Here is a 13,697-nt window from a genome sequence, read left to right as displayed (position 1 = left end):
AGAGTAATAGGATATCTTGTGTCTGTCAGTTCGCTATGGTTCTCCTTTACAGGTAGCTGCTAGTAGACTTAAATGTATTGATAATAGGTAACTAGGAAATTATTTAACTTATTTTTATTAGGAATGTACGTTTTTGTACGTTTTTTACTTTTTTTATGTACGTAACGTATTTTTTTTGTGTACGTTATGTACGTTTTTTATTTTCAAAATTGGCTGGCCAGTCTGTATGTGGATAGTATTACTAAGAAACGGTTCTAATCCAGCGGATTTGTGAAATTATTCTTTGTCTCAGGTGCACCCCAACAGTATTCCGGCTACAATCAACAACAACAACAGCCACTAAACGGGGGTAGTCCTGGGGGTGGGGGCTACCATCCCCCACCCTCCTACAACCGGCCCCTATCTGCACCAGGGGGTGGAGGGTATATGAATCCTGTCAGTTCTTCTCAGGGTTATTCAGGTAAAGGTCTCTTTTTCTCTCCCCTTCTCTCTCCATCTCCCTCTTAATAATCCTTATTATAACAATAAAATAATAAGAAAGTTCCAAGAAAAAAGCATTCATCTGAAAATTATATTACCAGCACATCAGACTGATGTAACCATTATGTAATTAATAACTAAAAAAATCTCCCTGGAACCCATTCAACCCATAGCCCCATAACCCAAAATTTAATTGGATTCCTAGATTGTTTATTAAACAAATCACAATACAGTTTTTACAAATGATATTTTCTGGAGAGAAAAAAATTGTCAAAACCAGCCACATCATAACAAATTAAGTTTATTGATACTTGTCTGCAATATTCAAAATTAACAAACGAGTTAGCAGCATTCTGTGTGCTAGTACCCAAAGTCAGTCAGAAACTGCTAAATTCTTGCACATTCCCTTTAAGCCAGTACCCAAAGTCTGAGACTCCTAAAAATTGAATATTCGATCCATTGTCCCCTCCCTTACTCCCTGAGTATCTCCCTCTTCTTTCTTTCTTTCTCTCTGTTTCTCTAACTAATTCTCTCTTTCTCTTCCTCCCCTCTCTCTTTTTCTCTATCTTAATAATCCTTTTTCTTAGGTTATATTATTAACCAGTATGGGGGTGGAGGCCGCTCATATCCTGAACCTTATGGGTCAACCTTTACTCTCTTTCTCTCTCTCCTTCCTCTTTCTTTCTCTCTCTCTCTCACTATCTTCCCCCTTTACCTCTCTTTCTCAATAATCCGTATTTTTTTCTTAGGTTATGGTAGTAACCAATATGGGGGTGGTAGTGGCCCCTCCTATCCTGAACCTTATGGGTCAACCTTTACTCTCTTTCTCTCTCTCCTTCCTCTTTCTTTCTCTCTCTCTCTCACTATCTTCCCCCTTTACCTCTCTTTCTCAATAATCCGTATTTTTTTCTTAGGTTATGGTAGTAATCATTATGGTGGTGGAGGCCACTCCTATCCTAAACCTTATGGGTTAACTTTTACCCTGTGTCTTTCCTCTTTTCTTTCTCCCTTTCTCTTCCCCCTTTCTCTCTCTTAATAATACTTTTTCTTAGGTTATTATGTTAACCAGTATGGGGGTGGAGGCCGCTCATATCCTGAACCTTATGGGTCAACCTTTACTCTCTTTCTCTCTCTCTCACTATCTTCCCCCTTTCTCTCTCTTTTTCAACAATCATTATTTTTACTCTGGTTATTGTAGTAATCAATATGGCGGGGGTAGTGGCCCCTCTTATCCTGAACCTTATGGGTCAACTTTTACTCTCTGTCTGTCCTCTGTCTTTCTCTCTTTCTCTTCCCCCTTTCTCTCTCTTAATAATACTTTTTCTTAGGTTATGTTGTTAACCAGTATGGGGGTGGAGGCCGCTCATATCCTGAACCTTATGGGTCAACTTTTACTCTCTCTTTTCTCTTTCTTTCTTTCTCTCTCACTATCTTCCCCCTTTCTCTCTCTCACTCTCAATAATACTTATTTTTACTCAGGTTATGGTAATAATCAGTATGGCGGGGGTAGTGGCCCCTCTTATCCTGAACCTTATGGGTCAACCTTTACTCACATTCAGCCCAACAACTCAGATGTACAACAACACCAACACCACCACCACCAACCTCAACTTCATCAACAACAAATGCAACATCAAACTTATGAAGGTCCGGGCACTGTGCGAATCAACTTGTCTCGCAACAATAGTTTCAACAGCCAACAACAGCAGAGACATCTACACATGCAACAACAAACTAATATTTACACCTCCCCAGCAAACACCAACTATTCGGAACCAATTTACTCAGAACCACCAGCAGCGGCATCTGTCTATGGTGGCGGCAATTCTCTGGCAGTGACAGCCTCGCCCAATCCTGGCAGACCGAGAAGCACACCTGCCTTTACCCAGGTCGAGGAGAGAAGCTTGGTGCCGCCGGCCATCGCCGGGAAACCCGCCAACCTGTCCGCACTTGCACATTTCCAGCAGAGGCGCAATGCCGCCGCGGCGGCCAACCGAAGCTCAGGATCAGGATCTCCCATGTCAGAGACTCCTCCCCACCATCATCCTGTGGAGAATCTGTACGAGTCTGTTGATCATGGCTACACAAAATCCAGGTAAGTTTTTTGAAATACAATCAAGTGATTAAATCCAAAGCTCCTATTGGTTGAAATACAATCACGTGATTAAATCCAAAGCTCCTATTGGTTGAATAAAAATAGTATGATAAAATGCAAAGCTCCTATTGGTTGAATTTATTTCAGGTCTCCTTCGCCAGCTCCTGTTCTCCACGCCCAAGCATCCCCAGCTGTGGCGGAACATTATTATGAAACTCTGGAACCGCAGGCCACCCCTCCCAGAAGTTTCAGCTCCCCAAGAACATCACTAACCATGAACAGGTCCGGGCGGCCATCTCTGGAGACATGTGAGCCTCGACAACTAGATTTCAATACACCATCTAGGCTCAGGTAAACTTTTTAAGCAGGGTTGGAAAAAACCCGTTTTTTTTAAAATAACCCAACCCTGTAGGTTTTATTAATAAAATCAGGGGTTTTGTGGTTTTTTTTCAGGGTTTTATTATTTCTAAAATTTTTTTTTTAAATATTGATAAATCGTTTTGATATAGTAATATGATTTTGTCTGTCTGTACCAAAGGATCTCGCTAACCGCTGAATCGGTATGGTTCTCCTTTATAGGGTAGCTTTTTATAACCTTCAAAACCTTTGAAACACCATTGTTCAATGTTCAAAGTCTAACAAATTGTAGGGGGTTGATTACACCTCCCTTTACACATATAAAAAATGAGATTGTGGGGTAAAAAAGTGTAACGAAACTATTTTTTAGGGACAGCAGTAGCCTTGGTTCCCCCTCCTCAAATCTTCCACCAAGTGGGGTCATGGGTAAACCTTCTCTGCCCCCCACAGGAGCTGCAGGACAGCTGGATGAGCAGGAAATAATGACCTCCTCAACTATTGAAACTCTCAACACCATGAAAACTGAAACTATAGGTAATTATATTATTGATAGATAGGTAAAGACAGCCAGTCTAGATGATCAATCTCTTAATTTGACCAATAGAAACATAGAGTTGTAAAAATCCGACCACTTGAAAATACAGTTCTTTTTTATTTCATCCATACAATAAGTCCGCTCTAGAGGGATAGGAAGGTTGCGGTAAAAATTTGTAAAGGTATGAGTTTTAAGGCTCAAAACAGTAGTAGATCGATTAAAGGGGGGGGTTTTTAATGCAACCATCTCGTAATCAGTGATTAAATGGCACTTAGAATTCGAATTTCGATCTGAAATTTTTCATGAGTAATCCTTGGTAGGTCTATTTTCCCTAAATTGAACAAAAAGTTGGAAAAGTAACGGCTGGCGGCTGGCAGCTCAGCCGTTTTTGCCTATTTTCAGGGCAAATTCATCATTTATTACGTAGGAATCAACTTTTAAAAACATATTTTGGGTTTAATTCATGGTAAATGATAGCTATAACTATTTTTTAAATTTCTAGTACCAGCTGCTAAACGGCTAGAATCGGCTGAAAACGGCTGGGAGCTGCCAAGATTATGAAGGGTAGATATGTCTTGTGACGTATCCAGGGGTAGGTTTTTATGGCTACTGAGCTCAAAAATACTACCAAAAATAGTGGCCGCCCATCCATATGGCAGCTGGGTAACAGCTGCAGCTCAGCTGGGAGCAGCCAAGAGTAGAATGAGTAGATAGGGCTTGTGACGTGTCTAGGGTTAGGTTTTTATGGGTTCTGAGCTCAAAAATACTACCAAAAATAGTGGCGGCTTATCCATATGGCAGCTGGGTAACAGCTGCAGCTCAGCTGAAAGCGGCCAAGAATAGAATGAGTACATGGGGCTTGTGACATGTCTAGGGGTAGGTTTTTATGGGTGCTGAGCTCAAAAATGCTACCAAAATTAGTAATGGCCTTCCATATGGCAGCTGGGTAACAGCTGCAGCTCAGCTGGGAGCGGCCAAGAGTAGAATGAGTAGATAGGGATTGTGATGTGTCTAGGGGTAGGTTTTTATGGGTGCTAAGCTCAAAAAAAACTACCAAAAATAGAGGCGGCCCATCCATATGGCAGCCGGGTAACAGCTGCACCTTAGCTAGGAGTGGCCAAGGGTAGAATGAGAAGATAGGGCTTGTGATGTGTCTAGGGGTAGGTTTTTATGAATGCTGAGCTCAAATTTACTACCAAAAATAGTGGTGGTCCATCCATATGGTTGCTGGGTAACAGGGGTAGGTCTAAGCTCAAAAATACTACCAAAAATAGTGGCGGCCCATCCATATTGCAGCTTTGTAACAGCTGCAGCTCAGCTGGAAGCAGCCAAGAGTAAAATGGGTACATAGGGCTTGTGACGTGTCAAGGTTTAAATGGGTGTTAAGCTCAAAAAAACCACCAAAAATAGTGGATGCTCATCCATATGGTTGCTGGGTAACAGCTGCAGCTGTGCAGTAAGCTGTTGTTTAAGCTATAAGTACTTTTTGGGACTATTGAAGGATAACCAAATATTGAATATTTCAGTATTGATTTGGTTGTTAAACAGCTGAAATTGGCTGAGAACAGTTACAAACAGATAAAGGTAAAAGTTTAAGACAAAGCTTGTGATGTGTGGGGTAAATTTTTATAGGTGCCAAGCTTATTAATACTCCCCAAAAATAGAAAGGCCCATCCATATGGCATCAAGGTAACGGCTGCTGCTTAGCTGTAGCTGTTACCCAGTGGCCATATGGATGGGCCCCAACTATTATTGGTAGTATTTTTGAGCTCAACACCCCCATAAAATGTTAAAAACCTACTCCTAGAAATGTTACATGCTATATCTACAACATATACTTTTGGCTGTTGATAACTGTTTTCAGACGTTATTGGTAGTTTTCAGTGAAATCTAGAAATTAAAAAACTGTTACTAGTAATATGTCCATGAAATGAAGTTATACTGTTAATTGGGAGAAGTTTAATTCTACTAAAATAATAAATTTTGTGATATTCTTTACACGTCACAAGCCCTATGTACTCATTTTACTCTTGGTCTCACAGCTGAGCTGCAGCAACCATATGGATGGACCACCACTATTTTTGGTAGTAATTTTGAGCTTAGCCTACCCCTAGACACATCACAAGCCCTATCTTCTCATTCTACTCTTGGCCACTCCCAGCTGAGCTACAGCTGTTACCCAGCTGCCATATGGATTGGCCGCCACTATTTTTGGTAGTATTTTTGTGGTCAGCACCCATAAAAACCTACCTCTAGACATTCACACGCCCTATGTACTCATTCTACTCTTGGTCTCACAGCTGAGCTGCAGCTGTTACCCAGCTGCCATATGGATGGGCTGCCACTATTTTAGGTAGCATTTTTGAGCTCAGCACCCATAATAACCTAACCCTAGACATGTCACAAGCCCTATGTACTCATTCTACTCTTGGCCACTCCCAGCTGAGCTGCAGCTGTTACCCAGCTGCCATATAATGAGCCGCCACTATTTTTGGTAGTACTTTTGAGCTCAGCACCCATAAAAAGCTACCCCTAGACACGTCACAAGCCCTATGTACTCATTCTACTCATTCTACTCCTGTCCGCTCCCAGCTGAGCTACAGCTGTTACCCAGCTGCCATATGGATGGGCTGCCATTATTTTTGGTAGTATTTTTGAGCTCAGCACCCATAAAAACCTACCCCTAGACACGTCACAAGCCCTATCTACTCATTCTACTCTTTGCCGCTCCCAGCTGAGCTGCATCTGTTACCCAGCTGCCATATGGATGGGCGGCCACTATTTTTGGAAGTATTTTTGAGCTCAGCAGCCATAAAAACCTACCCCTAGACACGTCACAAGCCATATCTACCCTTCATACTCTTTGCAGCTCCCAGCCGTTTTCAGCCGGTTCTAGCCGTTTAGCAGCTGGTACTAGAAATTTTAAAAATGGTTATTGCTATCATTTACCATGAATAAAACCAAAAATAAGTTTTTAAAAGTAGATTCCTACGTAATTAATGATGAATTTGCCCTGAAAATAGTCAAAAAACGGCTAAACGGCTGAGCTGCCAGCCGCCAGCCGCTACTTTTCCAACTTTTTGTTCGATTTATGGAAAATAGACCTACCAAGGATTACTCATGCAAAATTTCAGATCGAAATTCGAATTCTAAGTACCATTTAATCACTGATTACGAGATGGTTGCATTAAAACCCCCCCCCCCCCCCCCCTTTATGTATACATTAAACAACAAAAAATTGTCTATAGTTCTTTTCAATAAGGAATACACATATTACATTATTGTTTTACTACTGTTTTTAAGCCTTAAAACTCACACCTGACTTAATATAAAGCTCCTATTGGTTGAAAAAAAAGATCACATGACTAAATCTAAAGCTCTCATTGGTTACAGGTGATACCAGCGACGCTAAGGGATTTGTAATATCATTTGACAATGACTCACCAGTGAAACCAAAACCAGTTCTAAGACCCAAACGGACAAGCAGACGCGAGTCTCTGACAAGCGGAATCTCAAATGACTCAGTCAGCAGGTAAAAAAGCCTATTAAAAGCTTCTGTGAAAATACGATGAAACGCGCTACTTCGTTTTCTTGACTTTCCTAACTTTCTAGTCTTAAATTAGCCAATTGGAGGGATGTTGGACAAAGAAGCTTCGGACAAAGAAGCTTCAGACAAAGTAGCTTCGGACAAAATAGCTTCAGGACAAGCTTGTAAAAACAATATTACAAATTGTAAAAATCTATCAACCACTTTTTGCAAAATCCACGAAATTCTAAACCACCTATGTATTATCAGTTGATGATATTTTTCTTAAATAAATGTTCTGAGGCTAACATAGGTTAGGTTAGGTTATAGGCTAGGGAGCCGAGCGCCGCCGCCCGCGGCTAGGCAGGCCAGGGGGCCGATCGCTGCGGCCATATTAAAGACTATTTTTCTTAGGAAGCTACTTTTCTTAAGTAAATGTCATGAAGCTACTTTGTCCTGAAGCTACTTTGTCCGAAGCTACTTTGTCCAAAGCTACTTTGTCCGAAGCTACTTTGTCCGAAGCTACTTTGTCTGAAGCTACTTTGTCCAAGATCCAATTGGAGTACCCTAAGGTTGTGTTCTAGGACCAATGAAAACTGTTCCCGTATTGCTTCAGAACCGATTAATATCCGGTGGATTAGAACCGGTTCTCAGCCCTAATGAAAAATAATGTCTAGCATCGTATCCAGTTTTCTACGAATATAAATACGTACAATCATAAAATTTTTCAGCCCATGCCTTCTGCATCTCGGGGCTAAAAAAACTGTTTTTAATATTATGATTGTATATTTTATAACCGCCGAAAGCTGTTTATAATACGATGCGATAAATAACTATTATTTTGTTTAGTGACAGACGTGATAGCACTACAACGAATATTTGTGGGCCGGTTTTCCGCGGATATAAAATGTACAATTATAAGATTAAACCAGATTTTTTAGCCCAGAGATGCCGAAGGCATGGGCTAAAAAACTGTTTTTAATCTTTTGATTTTTTTGGAAGTTTAAAGTTTTTTAGCTAGTAGTAAATATTGAGATAGGATGAAGAAACACCGAGAAAACTGTGTACACTATCTGCAACTCAAATTCAACTGACCTTTTTTTGTTTAGTGACCGACGTGATAGTACTACAACGAATATTAGTGGCCCAGCCAAAACTCCGGATGACAGCCTTCAAATCTCACAAGACTCGAAACAGGCACTTTACTTACATTTAATGGTTGAAACGTTTGGACACTCAACTAAATTTACATCCTTTAACTTGGAAGATACTGGCAGCCAGGGATCTAAAGGGATAAGACAAAAGCAGTTGATTTGATGTACATTCCCAATGATGATACACAAAGTTACCTCTTATGTAGATTACAATTAGTGGTTTGATGTTTGGACACTCAAGTAAATTAACCAGCTAAAGAAAATTGAATAAGAGTCACAAAGGTTGTTAAGCCAACGAAGAAGGAACTAAAATTGTTTAATCTTTAATTTTTCATATTAATATACGCGGAAAGCTGTCTATAATACGATGTAATATTTAACTATTCCTTTATTTTGATGAGTATGTAAGCTACAGATCTATAGTATAGATGTATATACAGACAACTACCTCCCTTCCTTTTTCAAAGATATTTTTCGTCTGCTTCTAAATTATTTTCTGCTACTTGGCTGTGTTAAGGTACATTATTGGTTAATTTTCAATGACCCAATAGAAAGGTTGCACAAAGTTGATGCGATGGGGAGATACAGTTATTTACCCTTTCTCCCTCTAATGTTTTACTCTAATATGTAATTAAGTGTAAAATATCGCAGAGTTCTGCTTTATCCTATGGTAGTATAGCTTCTACCAACCAATCAATAAGAAATAATCTTCAACAAGAACGAGATATTTCCACCACCAGTAGCAGCAATCCACTTTTCAGCTCAAATAATTTAGAAGGTATTCATTCTCCGGGATCTAAAGGGATAAGACAATGATTGATAAATTTCAAATGATACACAAAATTTTCTATTTTGTTAAAACATAAAGACACTTAATGAAACAACCAATAATAATTGAATTTAAGTACCCAGAGTTGTTAAGCCAACAAATAATAAAACGTAATTATAAAACTTTGGGGACTAGTGTAATAAACAGACCAATGCCCCCTCCCTACTATTAGCTGCTACTCGCCCCTAGAGGAATCAAGGAGCACTTTAGGTGTATTTAAATAGTTGCTTTAGTTTTTTGAAAATAAGTACCTGATAAAAATTTTGTTGGGAGGGTAATTTTTACCAAACCTTTTTTAAATTTTTTTTAAAAAGAAACTTTGGACCGGAGGTTGGTGGCAACCTCCCTAAAAATAGATAAAAACCTTCCCATGACCTATGAGAAGCTCCACTGTAAAGGAGAACCATATCGGTTCAGCGGATACAGAGATCCTTTGGTACAGACAGACAGACAGATCCTGTTACTTTTATGTAAGGATAAGGAAAATTAAAGAGATAGATGAGTAAAAGGGTTATTTTTTTCGCATATTTCTGTAAAATTGGGTGTTGGGTTGTTGTCAAATGCCTTTATTAAGTCAAACTGTTATTAATTATTTTATATATTATACATTTGGTTATAACTAAGAACACTTTGACTTAATAAGAGCATTTGACTACAACCCAACACCAAATTTTACAGAATTACGTAAAAAATTGACCCTCTTTCTGGGGAATAAAAACATTTTATCAATGAAATAACTTTTACTTTTAGGAAACAATCTTTCTAGCTATCTATCTTTCTATCTAGCTATACAACTATGAAATTTTTTTCTATCTATCTTTCTATTTATCTTTTATCTCTCCTTCTGTCTATCTTTCTATCTATATTTTTATCTATCTTTCTTTCTATCTATATTTCTATCTATATATCTTTCTATTTATCATTCTGACTATATTTCTATCTATCATTCTATATATTTATCTATATTTATATCTATCTTTCAATCTATATTTGTATCCATATTTCTATCTATCTTTCTATCTATATTACTATCTACCTTTCTGTTTATCTTTCTATCTATATTTCTATCTATCTTTATTTATTTCTTTCTATCTATCTATCTGTCTATCTTTCTATCTATATTTCCATCTTTCTATTTATCTCTCTATCTATCTTTCCAGTTATCTATCTATAAATCTTTCTATACATTTCTTTCCATCTATCTATCTGTCTATCTCTCTATCTATCTTTCCAGTTATCTAGCTTTCTATCTATCTATAAATATCTAGATAGACAACTATGAAATTACTTTTAGGAAAACTAGAAGTTAGAGATCAATATTCCAACATCCAAAATGAAAATTCATCTTCACAAAGGAAATTAAGCTTTTTAACAACAAACTTTTAGAAATATTGTTGTTGAAGCAAATCATTTCGGATATAGGCTACATTTATTTATCCTATCATACAAAGTAGTCAGGTTTTTTGTTTGCAGCTAAGGATCTCGCTAACAGCTGAACCAATATGGTTCTACTTTATAGTAAAGTTTCTTAAAGGTTCTTTATATTAATAATAAAAAATCAAAAAAAAAATTTGCCGAAGTAACAAATGAAAGTATAATCAATAAACTACAACTTTGCTTTTCAGAAGATTTCTGGCAAATGTTTAGAACATGGTTAAAAAGCTTTTTTTCCCGCCAGTGAATTGTGTGTCCTGTGTGAGATATCCGAGATACAGCAGCCCATACTCAAACTCTGCTCCAAATGCTCCAATGTCCTCAAGGAATTTCAACCATCTAAATTTCTTTGCATATATCACAAAAATACGATTTTCAAGTCTTGATATTGACATGGTAGAAAATTGAAATTCTTTCAAATAAATGCCATACAAATAAAGTTAAACCCATTAACTAGCAAAAAATATGCGGTTCACTAAATTAAGTTCGAATGCATTTCGTGAAACTACCCCTTTACAACTTTTTTAGAATTAAAGAAGAATTCGTTAAAATTAAAAACAACTTTGTTGAATTTAAAGATGACTTTGTTAAACCAAGAGATGACATTGCTAAACTTAAAATGATATTATTTCTAAAATAGACAACATTGTATCAATGAAAAATAACATTATCAGGAATTTAAAGGGAAAAGACATGGGCTAATAAATTGATGTACATCCCCAATGATGATGCACAAAATTACCCCTTTATTTGAATTACAATTAGTGGTTGAAACGTTTGGACACACAACTTAATAGACCTACTATTAGAAACACAATAAAAGTCTCCCCAAGGTTGTTAAGCCAACGAATAAGAAAACGTTATTATAAGACATTGGGGACTAGTGTAATAAACAGTCTAATGTTCCCTCTCTCTGGATTTTGTTAACTTTGGGTATTGTTCACTACAATGACCTATTAACCAATAGCATTCCTTTATTTTGTCACATGACTAAAATTTAGCCAATAGGAAGTCTTTATATTATCATATGAATAAATTTCAACCAATAGCAGGGCTTTATTTTGTGACACGTGACTAAAAATAGTTGAAATTGATTGTAGGCAAATATAAACTCTCCAGAGGCTTTGTTGAGGTGTAGCAAAGTTGGCGCTTGTGATCCAGGAATGATATTTGATTAATTTATAATAAACTAGCGACTACGCCCCCTAGATGCCTCTAGGGGCACTTTAAATGTTTTTTTAAAAATAATACAATACCTATCCATGTGGCTTTCAAGTCTCTACGAATCACAAAAAAATTATGTTTAAAGACTCCTATGCAACATAGCTAGGTATCGTAGAAACTTGAGAGTAGGGTTGGGCCGGATACTTTTTAAGCCGGATATCTGGCTGATATCTAATGCCGGATACGGCCGGATATCTGGCAAACGTTCGATATCCGGAAAATTACCGGATATCCGGCCGGATAATTGGATATCCGGCGTCAAAAATCAGCCGGATATCATGTAACCGGATAGTTTTAATTCCGGTATCCGGCCGGATATTGATAATGACCGGATACCCAGCCCAACCCTACTTGAGAGCAGCATAGATAGGTATCTTAGAGACTTAAACAAACAAACAAACAAAAAAAATATTTAAAGTGCCACTGAAGGCCTCTAGGGGCGTAGCCCCTAATATTATTATAACTGAATCAATAATTGTTTTTCAACAGAGGAGTATTGTCCCAAATGTATGATAGAAAAGTCAAAATGTATGGATTTATTTGATAAAATTAGGGATAATTTCCAGGAGGCAAATCCTTCCCTAAATTCAGCGGTAAGACATTTTTATTTCAATAGTAGCACTAATACTTAGTACTAGGGTTGGGCTGGATATCCGGGAATTTTCAATATTCTGCTGGATACCGGATATACGGCTGATTTCTAATGCTTTTTCAACTTTTGAATATAGTCACTCCACAACATTTTTCAACACGCACAATACTTTTTTCCAGGCTTCCAAGATATTTTCCCCACTCTCCAATCACAATTTGCACACACTTCTAATATATTTTTCAACCTTTTTCTTATAGAAATTTTTCCAACTATTCACATACTTTTTCAAACACTTCCAATACATGTTTAAACCTTCAATTGATTTTTCCCAACTCCCCATACATTTTCCCCACACTCCAAATACATTTTTTCCACACATTAAAAACATTTTTGCCATGCTAAAGTGTATTTATTAAGAAGCTGGATGATAAGAAGTTGGAGTGGGTGCAGATGATGACATTGAAGAGAAAACAACAGGTACCCAAAGTTTTATTATATTTGTACTCAAAGTTTTATTATATTGGTACCCAAAGTTTTATTATATTGGTACCCAAAGTTTTATTATATTTGTACCCAAAGTTTTATTATATTTGTACCCAAAGTTTTATTATATTGGTACCCAAAGTTGGAGTGGGTGCAGATGATGACATTGAAGAGAAAACAACAGGTACCCAAAGTTTTATTATATTTGTACTCAAAGTTTTATTATATTGGTACCCAAAGTTTTATTATATTGGTACCCAAAGTTTTATTATATTTGTACCCAAAGTTTTATTATATTGGTACCCAAAGTTTTATTATATTGGTACCCAAAGTTTTATTATATTGGTACCCAAAGTTTTATTATATTGGTACCCAAAGTTTTATTATATTGGTACCCAAAGTTTTATTATATTGGTACCCAAAGTTTTATTATATTGGTACCCAAAGTTTTATTATATTGGTACCCAAAGTTTTATTATATTTGTACCCAAAGTTTTATTATATTAGTACCCAAAGTTTTATTATATTAGTACCCAAAGTTTTATTATATTGGTACCCAAAGTTTTATTATATTTGTACCCAAAGTTTTATTATATTGGTACAGGCTGAGGAGACTATGTTAAAGGGGAAGGAGTGGAAAGCAATTCTGTAACACTATTCCTATTTGATAAACTAGCGGCTTCACCCCTATCCTCAAGGGGCGAAGCCCCAAGAGGTAATTTTAGAAAAATTATGTATTTCTGATGCTGCCATTTTATGTGAAGTAACTGCCTAAAAACAATTTATTTTTGGGGGGGTTGGGGATGTCTCACCCACCAAGAAAATAGCTTAAAACCACCACAGGACCAGTAGGTATATTCCCTGAAGAGCAGAGCCCTATCGGTTCAGTGGTTACCTAGATCTCAAGCTTCAGGCGGACAGACAAAGATTGCACATTATCCTATTTCATACAATTATAAGTTTGGGTACCATTATAATTATATAAGTT

The 13,697-nt window shown here is 37.2% G+C and overlaps 1 protein-coding gene across 1 annotated transcript in view; it reads left to right on the top strand.

The window, feature by feature from the left end:
- Positions 1 to 13,697, top strand: part of LOC145307460 (uncharacterized) — a 32,309-nt gene that overhangs the window by 4,817 nt on the left and 13,795 nt on the right. Inside the window, exons 3-14 of the mRNA XM_080149903.1 lie at positions 293 to 460; positions 1,960 to 2,575; positions 2,723 to 2,926; positions 3,303 to 3,466; positions 6,861 to 6,999; positions 8,103 to 8,190; positions 8,799 to 8,925; positions 10,271 to 10,331; positions 10,655 to 10,737; positions 11,512 to 11,571; positions 12,124 to 12,227; positions 12,644 to 12,703. Coding sequence (XP_080006029.1) covers positions 293 to 460; positions 1,960 to 2,575; positions 2,723 to 2,926; positions 3,303 to 3,466; positions 6,861 to 6,999; positions 8,103 to 8,190; positions 8,799 to 8,925; positions 10,271 to 10,331; positions 10,655 to 10,737; positions 11,512 to 11,571; positions 12,124 to 12,227; positions 12,644 to 12,703 — 1,874 coding nt within the window. The remainder of the gene's footprint in view (positions 1 to 292; positions 461 to 1,959; positions 2,576 to 2,722; positions 2,927 to 3,302; positions 3,467 to 6,860; positions 7,000 to 8,102; positions 8,191 to 8,798; positions 8,926 to 10,270; positions 10,332 to 10,654; positions 10,738 to 11,511; positions 11,572 to 12,123; positions 12,228 to 12,643; positions 12,704 to 13,697) is intronic.

The sequence above is a fragment of the Acartia tonsa genome, chromosome 15, assembly GCF_053477335.1.
Source record: "Acartia tonsa isolate MP-2025a chromosome 15, ASM5347733v1, whole genome shotgun sequence".
Classification (NCBI taxonomy): Eukaryota; Metazoa; Arthropoda; class Copepoda; order Calanoida; family Acartiidae; genus Acartia; species Acartia tonsa.
The sequence above is the reverse complement of the archived record's forward strand: the minus strand, read 5'-3'. Positions and strand labels throughout refer to the sequence as shown.